The 19,561-nt window shown below is 39.6% G+C and overlaps 1 protein-coding gene across 2 annotated transcripts in view; it reads left to right on the forward strand.

Annotated features, from left to right (window-relative positions):
- Positions 1-2,052: 2,052 nt before the first annotated feature.
- The window catches only part of LOC124260794 (deleted in malignant brain tumors 1 protein-like), a 40,391-nt gene continuing 22,882 nt past the window's right edge, over positions 2,053-19,561 (forward strand). Inside the window, exons 1-8 of one of the 2 annotated variants that reach the window (XM_046695112.1) lie at positions 2,053-2,470; positions 4,833-4,980; positions 11,239-11,414; positions 13,743-13,881; positions 14,701-14,867; positions 15,546-15,699; positions 15,899-16,068; positions 16,173-16,320. In XM_046695112.1, the coding sequence (XP_046551068.1) occupies positions 2,416-2,470; positions 4,833-4,980; positions 11,239-11,414; positions 13,743-13,881; positions 14,701-14,867; positions 15,546-15,699; positions 15,899-16,068; positions 16,173-16,320 (1,157 nt within the window). In that variant the 5' untranslated portion in view covers positions 2,053-2,415. The remainder of the gene's footprint in view (positions 2,471-4,832; positions 4,981-11,238; positions 11,415-13,742; positions 13,882-14,700; positions 14,868-15,545; positions 15,700-15,898; positions 16,069-16,172; positions 16,321-19,561) is intronic. The other variant, XR_006894169.1, reaches the window with a different exon arrangement.

The raw sequence follows: 19,561 nt of genomic DNA on the forward strand, positions 1-19,561 counted from the left end.
GTGTAAATATAGGGTGTTACCGATAGGGCAGCACATGCTTTCCCTTTTCACCAACGTGTAAATAGAGGGTGTTACCGATAGGGCAGCACATGCTTTCCCTTTTCACCAACGTGTAAATAGAGGGTGTTACCGATAGGGCAGCACATACTTATGAGTGAGTATGGTTTTACGTCGCTTTTAGCAATATCTCTGCAATATCACGGCAACGGAGACCAGAAACGGACTGTCAGAATATCATATTTCTATTCATCATCTGGATCAACAGGCTAAAACCAAACCCAGCACGAAACGAACTCGGCAATGCATATAAAATGTCCTGATCGAGTGAGTGAGTGAGTGAGTGAGTGAGTGCAGTTTCACGCCGAATTCAGCAATATTCCAGCAATATCACGGCAACGGACAACAGAAACGAACATGGTACCCCGGGTCTTCAGCGTGACGAGAGGACGCTTTAACCATTGGACTATCCCACCGCTCCTTAACGTTATCTTTCCCCAATCGGACAATACCCAAGTCACCAGGAAAAATGCTTCAGGTAAACATAAATGTTAAAAAGAAAATCGATAAAGCAAAGTGTTTGATATGCATTGCTGTAAGGGCAGTTTGATAACGACTGATAAACTGAAGGTAATTATAGCACAGGCAACACCCAGCGCATTATGCATCGTATCCCGGTTACAATGGTATGTTGCCTTCACATGCAACACCTGTACTGTACATAGTTGTCTTCTGCGAGCACTGTACTGATGTGTGTGGAGTCGATCACGGGGCACATGTTCTTGTCTATCATTTATTTCGGATATAGTTGTAGCAGTTGATCAAGCAATCCTTCCCACGTCGTGTAGGTACTGCCCAGTGGAAACGTCGGCCCAGTCGATAGTGCTCGGCGACTCGCGATGCTGAGTTGCGTCCCTTGAGCTTACCAGAGATCTGTGACTGTGGTTCGAATTCCGGTTCGTCCCAAATATGTTCCTAGATTTAACAGCACTTTACCCCTGTTCCTGGATTTCACAAAACTGGTAAATATATCATATCGACATCATCAACTCGAAGTTTCCTCCAGGATCAAGCTGAGAGTCGTTTATAACTGGAAAACAGTCAGACTTGCTCAAGTAAACCTTACCCTTACCCTTAAACATAATTGAAACACACTGAACGAAATAGTAAGCATATTCATAGATATATGATTCCCTATAAACAATGCCCATTGTATGCCCGAATGACCAAAACACGAAACAAAAACAAATAACAAAATCAAAACAAAAACTACGGAAGCGTAGTAGGGCCAAGGTGAAACTTTTTTTTGGTCTTACTAGCTCCTACGTAGTTCTTAATATCTCCTACGCCCTACGTAGGAGATACTTAGTCCTACGTAGGAGATACTAAGTCCTACGTAGGAGATATTAAGTACTAATCTCCTACGTAGGACTTAGTATCTCCTACGTAGGACCTAATACTTAGTCCTACGTAGGAGATACTAAGTCCTACGTAGGAGATATTAAGTACTACGTAGGTGATACCAAGTTCCACGTAGGTGATACTAAGTCCTACGTAGGAGATACCAAGTCCTACGTAAGAGTCATTAAGTCCTACTTAGAAGACAGTGACCCCAGCAAGATGTTAAACCGTGGCCCTACTACGCTTCCGTAAAAAAACAAAAACAAAAAAACAATGAAAAATAAAACGAAAACAAATCCCCCCAAACAGTAAAATAATACACAAAACAACCCAAAACGCAAATGCTAAGTAATTTATGGTAACGGGTCTTTTTGCATTTGAAAATATTCAAGTTCTATAAAAGATGCACGAAGGCAAACGCTTTGCAATGAGCAAGAATGAAAACAAACTAATGAACTGATGAATGTCGAGAAGATTATTCATGTCTTGAATTAATCAGTTTTATACGTGTTGTTTAACGTCACACTCAGCAATATTAATCATGGCGGCCTGTAACGGATAATTTTAGACCAGAAAATCTCGTGATCAACAGCATAAGTATCGATCTATGCAGTTGGTCTACGACGACATGTGTCAACCAAGCCAGTGAGTCCGACCACCCGACAATGTGAGTCAAGTCTTTGGTCAAGCATGTGTTATTCGAACCCGGATCGTCACGGATCTCTAATTATCCGGGTGTGTGACAACAGTTTCGTGAGGTGGACAAATCATCTTATCAAGATTACTGCTCGACAAGGCAGCGGCAGTATATCCACATTAGTGTACGCGTGCTCCAGATGAATCACAGATAAACCTGTTTGTACCCTGTGTGGCTCGACCAGGAAATTCAATACTGAAATAGACAAAGACTGTCTAGTCACTGCTTCCTGAACTGTGATCCGGGGATACTAAGGTGAAGAACAAATCGGGATATTATGATCTACTTGTACAACTGGATGATCTGATGCTGTGTCAATTATGGGCAAGAGGCTGGAGATTCATTTGATGCTTCTAGCTGCGCTGACTGTCAGTGGTAGGTGTCTGTTTTATTCACTTATCATGGTGTTACAGTCGATTAGAACATGACTTGCTGTAGAGCCCCATAGACCTATTTGTGGAATTGAGCCGTATTAACTACGAGGAGAGTTCTATGGATATACAACTTCTTTAATATAATATGAGCGACGTTTCGGTGTTACTATACTGTATTAACTATACTAAAATACTTTAAAAATGCAACACTCACAATTCCACTTCATCTGAAAATATCAAAGAAAATACAATGGGATTACAGCGGTATATAAAGCACATTGGGAATACAGTAATGTAAGAAAATACAAACTGAATACTGTGGTGTATGGAACTGTACTACCCATCAAAGTTTAGACTCGCTGGTGTAAATGTAGCCACTTACTTCATTCAACTGTTCTATACTAGATTTTGCAAAATATTCCATCCTGTTTAAAGGTACTGTTTACACATGAACTGATGTATTGTTCAACAAATTTGTAACGTTGAAAAGATTATTGTCATGTGTTCAATAAATCACGGAACTCGGTGAAAAAATGGCGATTTTATATCAAAACTTTACACCAAAACGCAGCTGTTCACATGCACGGTATTTGCACATGCTTTTGAGCAATTTGATGCATGATCCTCGTCCAATTCACATGCACAAGGTTTGCAGTTGCTTCCCCCTAGTTAGTGGAGAAATCAATCTTCAATTTAACCACATATACGTGAACATAACGTATAGTGAGTGCTTTAAGTGAATCGAAACTTTGATGGGTAGTATACGACTGGAACTGATGTCAGTCCGCATTTGAAGCCATGCCATGATACCACACGTGGGTCAGTTTTGCCAAACGCAGAAATGCAAAGCTGCTGATATGGATGGCTGAAGACTTGCAAGTCTATTACGTGCAAACCCAGCAGTTGGAAGCATTAAAGACACGGATGAATGCAGACGTTGAAGTGTTTGAAAACGAACACGCCAACCAGGCATGCAAAACAGCTCTAAATATTACCGGAAACATGCCTAAACATACCACTCAGTAGAGCAGAAATAAAAAGTCTATCGACACAAAACATTCACCAACAGCAGCAAACTAGTAACTAAATTTCAATCCCCAAATACAACACAAGCACCCCCCCACCCCCACCCCCACATAAAAGCCATTTAACAATTAAGCACCTTCCACAGATACACAAATTTCATAGAAAGGGTGATAACTTAATGATAGACTGGGCATAAATTAAATTACGCTCGCACCTGTAATAAAAGGAATATCGGACCAATGCTGCCACTGCATTACATACAGAAACACCCAAATACATTCTCCTATACTATACTCATACATTCCCCTATACTATACTCACTACAGCCAACACAGAATAGTGCTCCAAACCTCACTGGGCACTGCACAGATAATTAACCTCACTAAACAACGCTAAAAGCTTCATATATCCAACTGGACTAAGCTTCAGGAGATGTTGCTATTGTTTCCTTCCGTATAATAGTTAGTTGTTGTGTCGCTGTCAGTGGACGTCAGTCAAGTCACGTGAACTTTATACAATTGTGTAGTAAATCCCTCCAAGTATTGATAAAAAAGCTCCAACCTTAACACACTGTGACCCTCATTGTATCAGAGTAAGTACTCCAATGAATTCAAGCGGGTGGAAGTAATTTCCTAGCTTTGTGACCGTTAACCCGCCAAGTGTATTTCCTCCAGGGATACACGGATTTTGCCGGTTAAGTATGTCACTTTTCCGTTTTTTCATGACGTGAAAGGAAGCTAGCTCCAGTTTTGGTATTGTGAGGCTTGGCCTAATGTGGTACTCAGAATAAAGAATAATGTTTTAGCCCCCAAAACGGGTTGAGGTTTATTTGTAAACAGCAACACAGCTGTCACAGCTTTACTAAGCATGTCCTGACTTGTTGTGCTAGTCACAGGTCGTTATCTGTACTAAATGTGCACGCGCACACACACACGCACGCACACTATAAAAAAATAGCAAAAACAACAACAAAAAAACAGGAAAAAGAAACAAAGAAGCAAATAAAGCCAAACCACAAAACACACAACACACACAAAACCAAACCAAACACACATACCAAACACACACCCACCCCCAAAATAACAAAAACAACCAAAATCCAAAGCAACAACAACAAAAACACCACAAAAACCCCCATAGAAAATAGCGTTGAGAGCATGTTTACAAACCTGTAGAGTTTCTTGCAGTGGTTGGTTACGTGCGAATGTTTCTAATCTTTTGTATTCAGTTTGAATATGTCACGTAATATATTCGCCCATGTCGTCCTGTAATTGATTGCTGTAAAGAAGTGTTTTCTCAGTGTTGTTTAGTATTGACAAATCAGTTTCACTTTTCAGTGTTTAGCCAGACAATCCGACTCGTGTCCCCACTTGACAACGGTGTTGGGAGACTTGAGGTGTACTATAACGGCACGTGGGGCACCGTGTGTGACGATGACTTTGGTGCCGATGAAGCTAAAGTGGCCTGCCGACAACTAGGACGATAGTAAGACGCCATGTGTAAAACCGTATTAGTAAAATTATATATATTATACCATGCCATGCTATTACAACAGTTACATAATGTCCTGACGTTGGTAAGGTATGCATGACAAACAAAAGTAGGACACCGTGTTATATTGATTATCACATGTTGGTGACGCGAGGTAGTGACGTATGTCTGACAACAGTAAGTTACTATGACAACAGTAAGCAACTACGTCATAATGGTCCTTGTGTGAAGTAATGAGACGGATGACGTATGTTTGACAAAAGCGAGCTACAATGACAACAGTAAACTACTATGTCATAATGGTCCTTGTATGAAGTAATGAGACGGATGACGCATGTATGACAAAAGCGAGCTACAATGACAACAGTAGGTTAGTATGGCATAATGGTCCTTGTGTGATGTAATGTGGTGGGTGAAGTATGAATGCCAACTGTATGTTAGTATGTCATAATGGTCCTTGTGTGATGTAATTTGGTGGGTGCAGTATGAATGACAACTGTATGTTAGTATGGCATAATTGTCCTTGTGTGATGTAATGTGGTGGGTGAAGTATGAATGACAACTGTATGTTAGTATGTCATAATGGTCCTTGTGTGATGTAATTTGGTGGGTGAAGTATGAATGCCAACTGTATGTTAGTATGTCATAATGGTCCTTGTGTGATATAATTTGGTGGATGAAGTATGAATGACAACTGTATGTTAGTATGGCATAATGGTCCTTGTGTGATATAATGTGGTGGGTGAAGTATGAATGACAACTGTATGTTAGTATGTCATAATGGTCCTTGTGTGATGTAATTTGGTGGGTGAAGTATGAATGCCAACTGTATGTTAGTATGTCATAATGGTCCTTGTGTGATGTAATGTGGTGGATGAAGTATGAATGCCAACTGTATGTTAGTATGTCATAATGGTCCTTGTGTGATGTAATGTGGTGGGTGAAGTATGAATGACAACTGTATGTTAGTATGTCATAATGGTCCTTGTGTGATGTAATGTGGTGGGTGAAGTATGAATGCCAACTGTATGTTAGTATGTCATAATGGTCCTTGTGTGATGTAATGTGCTGGGTGCAGTATGAATGCCAACTGTATGTTAGTATGATATGATGGTCCTTGTGTGATGTAATGTGGTGGGTGAAGTATGAATGACAATTGTATGTTAGTATGTCATAATGGTCCTTGTGTGATGTAATGTGGTGGGTGAAGTATGAATGACAACTGTATGTTAGTATGTCATAATGATCCTTGTGTGATATAATGTGGTGGGTGAAGTATGAATGACAACTGTATGTTAGTATGTCATAATGGTCCTTGTGTGATGTAATTTGCTGGGTGAAGTATGAATGCCAACTGTATGTCAGTATGATATGATGGTCCTTGTGTGATGTAATGTGGTGGGTGAAGTATGAATGACAAATGTATGTTAGTATGTCATAATGGTCCTTGTGTGATGTAATGTGGTGGGTGAAGTATGAATGCCAACTGTATGTTAGTATGTCATGATGGTCCTTGTGTGATGTAATGTGGTGGGTGAAGTATGAATGACAAATGTATGTTAGTATGTCATAATGGTCCTTGTGTGATGTAATTTGCTAGGTGAAGTATGAATGACAACTGTATGTTAGTATGTCATAATGGTCCTTGTGTGATGTAATGTGGTGGGTGAAGTATGAATGCCAACTGTATGTCAGTATAATATGATGGTCCTTGTGTGATGTAATGTGGTGGGTGAAGTATGAATGACAACTGTATGTTAGTATGTCATAATGGTCCTTGTGTGATGTAATGTGGTGGGTGAAGTATGAATGATAACTCTATGTTAGTATGTCATAATGGTCCTTGTGTGATGTAATGTGGTGGGTGAAGTATGAATGCCAACTGTATGTCAGTATGTCATGATGGTCCTTGTGTGATGTAATGTGGTGGGTGAAGTATGAATGACAACTGTATGTTAGTATGTCATAATGGTCCTTGTGTGATGTAATTTGGTGGGTGAAGTATGAATGACAACTGTATGTTAGTATGTCATAATGGTCCTTGTGTGATGAAATTTGTGGTGAAGTATGAATGCCAAAGTATGTCATAATGGTCCAATGTGGTGAATGTTATGTTATGTCATGGTCCTTGTGTGATGTAATGTGGTGGGTGAAGTATGAATGACAACTGTATGTTAGTATGTCATAATGGTCCTTTGTGTGATGTAATGTGGTGGATGAAGTATGAATGACAACTGTATGTTAGTATGTCATAATGGTCCTTGTGTGATGTAATGTGGTGGGTGAAGTATGAATGACAACTGTATGTTAGTATGTCATAATGGTCCTTGTGTGATGTAATGTGGTGGTGAAGTATGAATGACAACTGTATGTTAGTATGTCATAATGGTCCCTTGTGTGATGTAATGTCAGTAATGGTCCTTGTGGTGAAGTATGAATGACAACTGTATGTTAGTATGTCATAATGGTCCTTGTGTGATGTAATGTGGTGGGTGAAGTATGAATGACAACTGTATGTTAGTATGTCATAATGGTCCTTGTGTGATGTAATGTGGTGGGTGAAGTATGAATGACAACTGTATGTTAGTATGTCATAATGGTCCTTGTGTGATGTAATGTGGTGGGTGAAGTATGAATGACAACCAGTATGTTAGTATGTCATAATGGTCCTTGTGTGATGTAATGTGGTGGGTGAAGTATGAATGATAACTCTATGTTAGTATGTCATAATGGTCCTTTGTGTGATGTAATGTGGTGGATGAAGTATGAATGACAACTGTATGTCAGTATGTCATAATGGTCCTTGTGTGATGTAATTTGGTGGGTGAAGTATGAATGCCAACTGTATGTTAGTATGTCATAATGGTCCTTGTGTGATGTAATTTGGTGGGTGAAGTATGAATGCCAACTGTATGTTAGTATGTCATAATGGTCCTTGTGTGATGTTATGTGGTGGGTGAAGTATGAATGCCAACTGTATGTTAGTATGTCATAATGGTCCTTGTGTGATGTAATGTGGTGGGTGAAGTATGAATGACAACTGTATGTTAGTATGTCATAATGGTCCTTGTGTGATGTAATGTGGTGGATGAAGTATGAATGAAAACTCTATGTTAGTATGTCATAATGGTCCTTGTGTGATGTCATGTGGTGGATGAAGTATGAATGCCAACTGTATGTCAGTATGTCATAATGGTCCTTGTGTGATGTAATGTGGTGGGTGAAGTATGAATGACAACTGTATGTTAGTATGTCATAATGGTCCTTGTGTGATGTAATGTGGTGGGTGAAGTATGAATGATAACTCTATGTTAGTATGTCATAATGGTCCTTGTGTGATGTAATGTGGTGGGTGAAGTATGAATGCCAACTGTATGTCAGTATGATATGATGGTCCTTGTGTGATGTAATGTGGTGGGTGAAGTATGAATGACAACTGTATGTTAGTATGTCATAATGGTCCTTGTGTGATGTAATTTGGTGGGTGAAGTATGAATGCCAACTGTATGTTAGTATGTCATAATGGTCCTTGTGTGATGAAATTTGGTGGATGAAGTATGAATGCCAACTGTATGTTAGTATGTCATAATGGTCCTTGTGTGATGTAATGTGGTGGGTGAAGTATGAATGATAACTGTATGTTAGTATGTCATAATGGTCCTTGTGTGATATAATGTGGTGGGTGAAGTATGAATGATAACTGTATGTTAGTATGTCATAATGGTCCTTGTGTGATGTAATGTGGTGGATGAAGTATGAATGAAAACTCTATGTTAGTATGTCATAATGGTCCTTGTGTGATGTCATGTGGTGGATGAAGTATGAATGCCAACTGTATGTCAGTATGTCATAATGGTCCTTGTGTGATGTAATTTGGTGGGTGAAGTATGAATGCCAACTGTATGTTAGTATGTCATAATGGTCCTTGTGTGATGTAACTTTGTGGGTAAAGTATGAATGACAACTGTATGTTAGTATGTCATAATGGTCCTTGTGTGATGTAATGTGGTGGGTGAAGTATGAATGCCAACTGTATGTTAGTATGTCATAATGGTCCTTGTGTGATGTAATGTGGTGGGTGAAGTATGAATGACAACTGTATGTTAGTATGTCATAATGGTCCTTGTGTGATATAATGTGGTGGGTGAAGTATGAATGATAACTGTATGTTAGTATGTCATAATGGTCCTTGTGTGATGTAATGTGGTGGGTGAAGTATGAATGATAACTCTATGTTAGTATGTCATAATGGTCTTTGTGTGATGTCATGTGGTGGATGAAGTATGAATGCCAACTGTATGTCAGTATGTCATAATGGTCCTTGTGTGATGTAATTTGGTGGGTGAAGTATGAATGCCAACTGTATGTTAGTATGTCATAATGGTCCTTGTGTGATGTAATTTGGTGGGTGAAGTATGAATGCCAACTGTATGTTAGTATGTCATAATGGTCCTTGTGTGATGTTATGTGGTGGGTGAAGTATGAATGCCAACTGTATGTTAGTATGTCATAATGGTCCTTGTGTGATGTAATGTGGTGGGTGAAGTATGAATGACAACTGTATGTTAGTATGTCATAATGGTCCTTGTGTGATATAATGTGGTGGGTGAAGTATGAATGGCAGCAGTAACATATGTCTCACCTATTCACAGGATGTTGTCATACAGATAGAATATTGATGTTAAACAACTACATGCAGAGAGACATAACTATAGGTAACTAAGGTATTATTGGAAAGTTCGTAAAGCAATTCATCAATAGAAATAAAATGGTGGAGAACTATATATTTGCTCGTGTATCAAGAACACAAAAGCCCTACATAGGAAACTTAAATTAAACAGATGCCCTAAGATATGCGCGTTATCACCTCCAACGTAAATACGGACGGTAGGGTAGCCTAGTGGTTAAAGCGTTGGCTCGTCACGCCGAAAACCCAGGTTCGATTCCCTGCATTGGTGGTATATTTCTGGTGTCCTCCGCTGGATATTGCTCGGATGTTGCTAAAAGCAGCGTGAATCCATGCTCACCCACTCCAGCGCAAACATGTTATGACAGTCGCGGCATGATGTATTGAGGTCAGCGGGACATGATGTATTGATGTCAGCGTGACATGATGTATTGAGGTCAGCGTGACATGATGTACTGAGGTCAGCGTGACATGCATGACTGTAAGATACAAAGTTACAATAGCACCAGAGATAGGTGTGTGACAATAGTAAGATATCATATCATACAAGTACGTGTGTGTTGAATTGAGATAAGCGAGTTATGTATGACAATAATAATACTCTCTGTCATAATAGTACTCGAGCAAAATCCCGAGGTATGTATCACTAGAAGTTAGATTAAAATATGCAGGCAAAAGTTATTGTGACATTGTAATCTCATCATTATTTTTTCTTTTTTTAAATCAGAGAATGAGGGTACTAAATGGTCGAAGAAACGAAAGACAGCAGATGTTCGAATTGCACGAAAATTCAAAGAAATCTGATATATGTCCAGTAATTTTCAATTTAAAGTTCCAGGCATCAAGACGCATATCATTATTTCCACTCAATGCCGTCTTTAAAATAGCAGAATTAAAAACAAACCCACCCCACCCCACCCCCACCCTACTCAAAGAAAAACAACAAAACAAACAACAACAAAAGCAAAACAAAAAGCAACAACAACAAAACAACAAGATACAACACAGAAAAAAACAAAAACACACACAACATAAACACCCCCCCAAAAAAAACCCAACACAATTGATCAGCCGATAAACATGTCCTGGGTGAAATGATCCTACGTTTATGACGTCATGCCAATTTTCCAACATTATTGCAGGAATTTGTTTAACTCTTTCCTCGCATATGGAATAATCTGGCTTTCATCAACGTTTTGTGGCCTCAATGAGGCGAAGGTGTCATGTCTGCATCAATGCACAAGATGCTACCGACCGCGTTGTGACTCATGTACATATGCTAGTACTTTTGATCGCTACCATACCTTGAAACGTTTGTCTTTGCATGCAATATTATTTCATTCGGGGATGTAAAAGATTCAAACTGATTCCATTTGTTGTCTGTGTGTCGCAATACATTTTGATTCTGAGTATAGAAATTATGTCACACACTGAGGTAGGTGAGGTCTGTGTGACAATAGTTGGACACAATTTTAAGGTAGTACTGACCCATAATTGTGACCCATAGTTTGATGACAACTTGGGGGCCAAAAAGACAATTTCTTGAATTTAATTTGTGTGTTTAGTCAAAGCGGACATACACCAAGGGCGATTCAAACTTTCGGTTTTGGAGGAGGGCAGATTTGGTTGGATGACGTGAGTTGCTCTGGTTCCGAATCATCTTTGGCCAGCTGTTCACACAGGTCATGGGGCGTCAACAATTGTGGCCACAGTGAAGATGTTGGCATCATATGTGATCCAAGTGAGTTGTTATTATCTTCACAAGTATTTACTTCAATATAAGCAGCATTTTTATCTATAGCTGTTGTTCTTGTGCAACTCGGTATTGGTCGTTGTTTATACATGGTCATGACCAGGAATAAAAAAACACACACACCAAAATGAAGACGAAACATAGAGAAAATCAAAACAAAAAACAAAAGAAATATTTTGTCCGTAAAACATAAAATGTCTGCAAATAATTCTCATTGCTGAGCAAGGGTGGGTGGATGTTTGATGCATACCAAAATCAGAAGTACGCTCAATTATGTAGAGCACATAGAACCATTTGTCAAAAATGCCATAATTAGCAAACAGTCTTTATCTGTTTTGATGTAGGGATGCATACGATACGATTCAAATGCTATTGAATCGCAGCGGCAGTTGCGTTTGAATGAAATTCATGAATGGCGTTTAGAAAATGTGTGCTTTTTTAGGAAATGTAAATCTCACAAATACGTAGATTTAGATGTCAAAGGTTCAGGTTACATTCTTTTATGTTCCTTTTGTTACGATTAATAATTTGCCGTGACAAAAGGTTTAAAAGTCCCCTTTTAACCAGCAAAATAGAACACTGACCAGTCTAAAATATTCAATATAATATTGAACAAACAATGAGCAAGCTACAATGAATGACAATACAGATATCTAGTACAATGCAATATGAGTCACAATATAAAATATTAACTCACCAGAGTCTTGACATTTACAGTGTGAGCAGATATACTGATTGAAGGTTGTGTTACAATGACAGTTGTTGAAATGGTAAGCACGGTCTTGAAATGTTAACCGACAGACTTGACGACGGTGGGCAGATGTGTACCACTTTAGTCATGTGATATGTCCGTGTGTGTGCTACAAGTCAAGAACCAGACTTTATATAGCTTACACAGTTCTCGAGCATTCCAGTAAAGCTGGACTGCAGGTAATTCCAAAGCACCATCCCAAAAGGCGTACCGCTAAAAATAATATTGCCATTGAACATACATGATGCGAGATGCGAGCCGAAACCTACACTCAAAACTTTAAACATTGTGACCCATAATAACTATCACTTAATCAATGTAATATTACAAACTACAAAAACACACTCTCATAACAATTTGACAGTTCCTCCACTCGATGACCCACTCGATGTATCAATTATGTATCCCTTGTGACTAAAGAAGAACGGTCAATTACTTGTTCAGACCCAACATACTTTCTATGTACATCTGCAATGTCTCGGTTGAAAGTCCTGATCAGCTTCAATTAGGGTTTGTTCGTTTGTAGTTTAAAACCACACTCGGCAATATTCCAACTATATGACGGTGGTCTGTACATAATTGTGTCTGGACCAGACTTTTGAGACATTCGCATCCACGACAACACCGGAATACAACCCCACAGGATCTGTCTCTGAGTAACTGGACTGGGAGTCTGAGAGTAAGTTCAGTGAAGAATTCCAATGCCAAGATGGAAGACTTCTTGTCTGCCGACGTCAATGAAGGTTTTCTTTGGAACGGCATTCGACAGGGCGACTGGCAGAAGTTTGATGCTGACGGAAGCCATATCCTACATGCGCAAATCCCATGGACACTAGCATGTTGATCTACCTTGAGTGACTTGAGATCGATAGCCCTTTTTTCATAGCTTCCTCTGTAGTGATATCTTTATTATGAATTACATGCTGGTTTTAAATGTTCATCTGGGATAGTATACATGTAGTTATTTTACTGTCATTCGGTGACAGATATTTACATTGCTTAAGTTTATTTTAAATGACGCCGATGAGGCATTAAATTTTAACTCACTCACTGCATGAGGAAATCTGTCATTATTTTGGTTCAGGGATATCGGAGAGCAAATCTGTAAATGGGCCATATGTTCCAACATCACCATTTTTTAATGGTCAGTTGTTTTAACACGATAACACACAGCCCATGTGACCATTAACTGCCATTGTAGTTCAGCCGTCAGTATCTGCAGTAGTCTTCCAGATATCCAGATCTGATCTATAGGATGAACTCTTTATACTATAAACAAATACACTTGTCTTTCTCAGTTGGCCAACACGTTGCCAGGAGAGAATTCTTCACGGAATCGGTCGACTTATTCAGTCTGTGCTAAGGAGGTGTACTGCAGGTATTACAGCATCTGGTGGTCACCTCGAGTACTTATTCAACCTTTCTCGTTGAGTGTGGAAGAAAGTAGTTAATGTTTCGTGTTATGTTGCTTTACTAGGTGAAATAACTTGTTCAGAAGTTAGCCTATGTGGTTCTTTTCTACACGAACGGAAAATGTCATGTTTTTCGCCGTACTGCCTCACTAGGTGACATAACGATGAGGCTGACACCAAACTACAAAAGGGGACTCCTGCAGGTATTGCACTCCAGTATCTGGGGAACAGTGTGTGATCATGACTTTGGGCAAGTCGAGGCTTCCGTGGTTTGCCGGGCTCTCGGGTACCAGTGAGTGTTAGTTAAATGTCAGTTAATTAACAGGTTACCCTTAACTAAAATCCATCACCAAGTATTATTAACTTAGGTTAAGTTAGAAACATCCAGACAAAAACAGTTTATTGTCTTGATTTCTCAAACAGATGAAAATAGCATGTACAATGATCGGTTCAGTGCAGATTTGTAATATCATATCTTGAATTGTCTTCCTCAAATCTAATTATCACAGGGATGCTCTGTGTCCATATATTCATTATCTCAAACATATTAAGATAAAGCATGTATAACGATGGGTAAGATCGACAAGATCGGCAGATTTGTAATATTATATTTTGAATTCACTATACCGTATAGTTGCTTATTACGGGGATCTTCAGTAATACAACTTACGCATCAATGTACTTGGTGTATTAAACATATAATAGAACAGTTTTGAGTCGCGTTGTGAACTGAGACGAGGTGGCATGTCAGAAATCAAGGACGTCACTGAGAGGGTGTTTGGTCATAACACAGGTTGTGGCAAGTGTGGTGCGTGCTTGTTTCCGTTAGGTTGAGATTAGAACGAAGTTCAGCAAATGCACGTTTCCCATGCTTGATCATCTCTATCTTAAGATAATAAATATACGAAAGACCATTGTTGCCAAAATCACATATTTTCGCAAAAAAATCCGTCATACTAACAAAATAATGAAATATAAATTTGGTGCTGCTTATCGTTTGTCCAGGTGTATTATATATGTAGGATCTGCATCACACATGACTCATCTAATGTTTGATTGAAATGAAATCGTATTCGATTTGCAAAGGCATCTTTTCTCCTTATCTTTACAGAGGAGGTAAGGACATCGATGAAGCCAGTCCCATTAAAATGTGGCTGGATGATGTGGACTGCACGCTGCTGAACACAGATCTAAAGGACTGCAAGCACAGTCCATGGGGGGTGGATAACTGTAACGACAGTGAAGCTGTTGGTGTCGAGTGTTTTTCATTTCCTGAAGGTATGCTATGGGTTGCTGATTGAAGTATCGATCAGTGGATGTTTGCTCACACTCCTTTGTAGGCCGACGTCGTATGGCAGGATTATTGCGGGTTGGATCATGAGGTACTAGACAAAAAACTTAAATTTTTGGCAGGTAACATAGGTTGGATATTACCGTAATTGCGAACACTTTCTGTCATTACCTGTCGTGTTAGTGATTCATAAACAACGTGCGCCTATGATATTGTAGGAATCCTACGATGGTTACCTGTCATTATAGACAAGCTTTTATTTAAAACCGGTCTTCGCATTCACCGGAGAAGTTAAACTCCAAATCAGAATATAGTAAATATGCATTCAGTAAGGCCGACCTGATGGCCGTAGTGTTTCGGGAACTTCAATACAAGAATTATTTAGAGTGGTGACACACAAACGTTAATATCGAGTTTACAGTTTGCCCAATTCTGAATACCAATTTCTGCGAACAAGGATGTATATACAATGAGGCACATATATTCATATGGTCATGTAAAACAGCCGGAAATAGGGTCCTTGAACGATGCTGTCGATATCATAAGTATGTGTTCATGAACGAATCAACGGCGTTGGGATTGACACGTATACAGTTTCTGGAGTCAAACCAACGAGTGATACCTACACATTTGTCCAAATAATGTCATCATGATGTCTTCCTCAGAGGCTACAGCGGCAAGACTGGTCTCCTCCACCACCAACATGCCAGGTGATGGAGTTCTGGAGCTGTACTATAAGGGACAGTGGGGAAGAGTCTACTACTCTGGGTTTGGAGTTGAAGAAGCAACAGTTGCCTGCAGAATGTTGGGATACAACACGTAAGACATATAATGAGATTGAATTACTTCTACTTGTCTGAAAACTACACATTATTATAACTTATCATAGCAAAATATTGTTGTGCCCAGTAAATACTCTGTTGAAATAATAAGACGCAGGTTTTACACCCATTTGATCACTTTTCCAATGATCCCTGCACATGTTTTGAATCATTGTGATACACTATTTGACATTTAGCATTACAGCCAAAGCTAGCTCATCTTCAAACACTGGCAGCGAATCACGACGTGTAATCGTAGAAAAGTTCCATTGTCTTGGCACTGAACTCTCACTGAACGATTGTCTTCATTACCCTTGGGGTAGTGTTACCTCGTCATCAACAGTTGTCCGAATACAGTGTCCTAACGGTAAGTAAAGTTGTCTGTCAAAACGCTGATGAAAACAGGGCAATATTATGTGTTCAGTGCAATCTTATGTGTTTTTGTTCCTTTTCTTGCATTGTTTGTTCCAGCTAATCTTCAAATACGCTTGAACTCGACAACTCGTGGACTGGGGCGGGTAGAAGTACTACACAACAATGTCTGGGGAACAGTCTGTAGAGGGTCGTCGTTTTCCTCAGAGGAGGCACAAGTTGTGTGCAAAATGGCAAATCTTCCCTGGTAACTACATCTTCACGCGACTAAACCTTCGTTCAGAGCAAGATTCATACCAGTATTCTTACTTACTTCCAACACTGAAAACTCCAAGTACAACCTAACTTGAAACTACGACCTTTACCAAATATTCACATTATGTCAATTATTTGTTCCCCAAACTTGAAATCCTACGTTTCTTTCTTGTTGCTTGTTTCTACCATTGTCGATATTTCAAAAAATATTTCTCTTATTACTCGTCAACACTTCACTTGCTTGACAACAGTATAAGAATCAATAAGGACACGTCACTCAAAAAATACATTGGAGTTGTCATCCATAAAATTGCATCTATTATGTTGAACAGATGATTTCTACTAAAGTACTGTCGGAAATGCTAGAAAAATGATATACAGCCTTAATACTTTGATTAAGGTGACGTCAATATATCAACTCGCGTACAGTGTACACAATTTTTATTTCAATCGATTAAACATTCCCATGCATTTAAAGGGCAATTTACAGGAGAGATTTTTTTCAGAGTTAAACATGAGAAATCTGAAATAGTCTTTAAATTTATGCTAATAATACATTACATAATGTGACAGAGACCGAACTCGGGCCATAAATCAATGCATTTTGTTTATGGTGTATAGCCTGATTGGTGTTAAGTTCAAATTGCATGTGGTCAGTGATAGCAGCTTTGTATTGAATATTGTCATTAGCAGACGGGCAGGCAGACACATAGGTGTCAGTAAAACAAGATATTGAGTTTTGTCTGTGACAACGACATATCTATATCACAGTCAGAAATTCTGTCAACGCTAAATAATGACATTGCTTTTAAGTATCGAACTGAAAAAGTGTCTCGGTAAGAAGAACGTGTGGTGAAATAGACAAATGAAATTATATAAACAGTTAATTCACTGTCATAACATCTAAAAAGCTCGCGCCTGTGAAATATCAACAAAACATTAGAAAAATAGCTCACACCAAAGCCTTCACCGAGTATTCACCGGACAACCCGCTTCCAAGCTGCGCGAACCTATTTACTTGCGCACGTGCTATGAGCGCAGCCCAGCTGTTGAAACCCGTTTTCCCCAGAAAAGTCGGGGGAAAATTAGTGAAACGTTTGAACTCCGATTTCGCGCGTTTTTTTTCATCGCTTTTTTTTTCAACTTTATAAGTTGAATTTGCATTGTTGACGATTTGTTTCGGTACGTCCATACCGAAAGGTATCAGAATCTGCAAAGTTGTGTTTTACGTTGCATGTGACCTTTAACACATCAGACAAGACAGGGCCGTCTCAAAAGCAAAACCGTGACGTAAAACCATCCTTGACAACTTTCACAAGGGAGTGATTAAGGACAGCACCAACGTCCCCAGAACCACCCTCATCATTGCCCTCCATGAGATGGGGTTCAAGTACAAAGCCCGTGGTGATGGCAGAGCTGTCTTCAGGGAGAAGAACTCTATTGTGTCCATGAGATCCTCTTACTTGAGAAGTTTGGCAAAGTGCCGTGCCCTTAGCTTCCAGATAGTTTACCTGGATGAAACTTGGGTCATCGAGAACCATTCTACGAACAATATGTGGTTACCCACAGACCGACAGAGAGCCTCCGTGGTACCATCTGGGAAGGGCAACCGAATGATTGTACTTCATGCAGGAAGCCGGGACACGGGTTTGATAGACGGTTGCGAGTTGGTCTTTGAGGCAAAGAAATCCAGTAGAGATTACAACCAGGAGATGAACGGAGATGTCTTCATGGATTGGATGGAACATCATCTTTTGCCCAAACTTTATCAGCCCACTGTCGTAGTGATGGACAGTGCCAGCTACCATAATGTGCGGGAACCATGTAGCATCACACCGTGAATGAGTAGCCTGAAGAAGAAGATGCAGGATTTCCTCACATCGTGTGGTGTTCACTACATACCGGCAGACACAAAGATACAGCTGATGGAGAAGATTCGCATGAACAGGAAGCCCATTCAGCACAGGGCCGATGTGCTGTAACACGGTCCCGTTGTGTTACGTTCACCGGTGAGACATTGTGAACTGAACCCAATCGAACTTATCTGGGCAAACTGTAAAGGGTTCTTTGCGAGGAACAACACTACCTTCAAGCTCTCGCAAGTGAAGGAGTTAATCCGTGCATCGTTTAGCAGGATAACCCCTGGAGTGTGGCAGAAAGCAAAGGACCACGTCCTTGACATTGAACGCCAATACCATCAACGCGACGGAGTGGACATCAGTGTAGTGACACCTGTTATGATCCCAGTGCATGAGGACACAGATTCAGACTCGTCAGATTTGGATTAAGTGTTCCAATATAATATGTGTACTTGCATCGAGTTTAAGTCTCGTTCACAGAGTTGGTTTTATACACATCGGACCATCATAAATTTACTTTGATTAACTGATTATTTTCATACAGTGACTCTCCAGCAAACAAACAGCAAGATAACAAGTTATCATTGCTCATCCGTTTCCACTTCGACAAAGCCAGATCTCATCGCTGACAATATATCTGTCCGCGTAAGCGGAGCCGATATAACGTTAAATTTGCGGCCATATAACCACCGGTATACGTCCCCAATTCGTCAAACACAGTACAGTTATCCCCATTCTAATTCAACTCGTTTTACGGTGTTTTTTCGTGAAAGAAAGGTCAAAGGTTAATCATATCACGCCTTCAACTTACACCATCGCCAGAGAAAGTAGTTCCCTTTTCAAACTACACACGTTTATTATGTGCACACAGACTAAATTTGACAATGATGAATAGATCTTAGTATTATAGATAAAATGGACGGTATTATGATGAAACCGCCCTCTAGTTACAGAAATGAGCGGCCCGCTGATTCCTCAACTACGGGCCCTTATCAGTTCTGTTGTCAAGTGATTTCATAGCAGGTGACGTCACGCTCCATAATGACGTCATAAACCTTGTTTCATGATCTAGCAGTGTTGGGTCAACACCATGTTGCGAGTAAGTTGTTTGAACTTAAAATTAAATTTATGATACTGTTTTTTCCTTTTTAACACAAATTCCACCCATTAGGGGAGTTAATTGACCAATGGCTTCTGCAAATGACAATGTCCTGCGAAACAGCGTTACCCCAATAGCGTTTGGATACATTCAAAGGTTTCGGTGAATCGGTTTTCAAATTGCGACCGTATATGCTGATTATACGGTAGGAAATTTATAGCATTGGCCAATCAGAACTCGTGTTACATACTAAGTTGAATTAGAATGATGACACA

Source organism: Haliotis rubra, unplaced genomic scaffold, assembly GCF_003918875.1.
Source record: "Haliotis rubra isolate DU_JTF1 unplaced genomic scaffold, ASM391887v1 Scf776, whole genome shotgun sequence".
NCBI lineage: Eukaryota > Metazoa > Mollusca > Gastropoda > Lepetellida > Haliotidae > Haliotis > Haliotis rubra.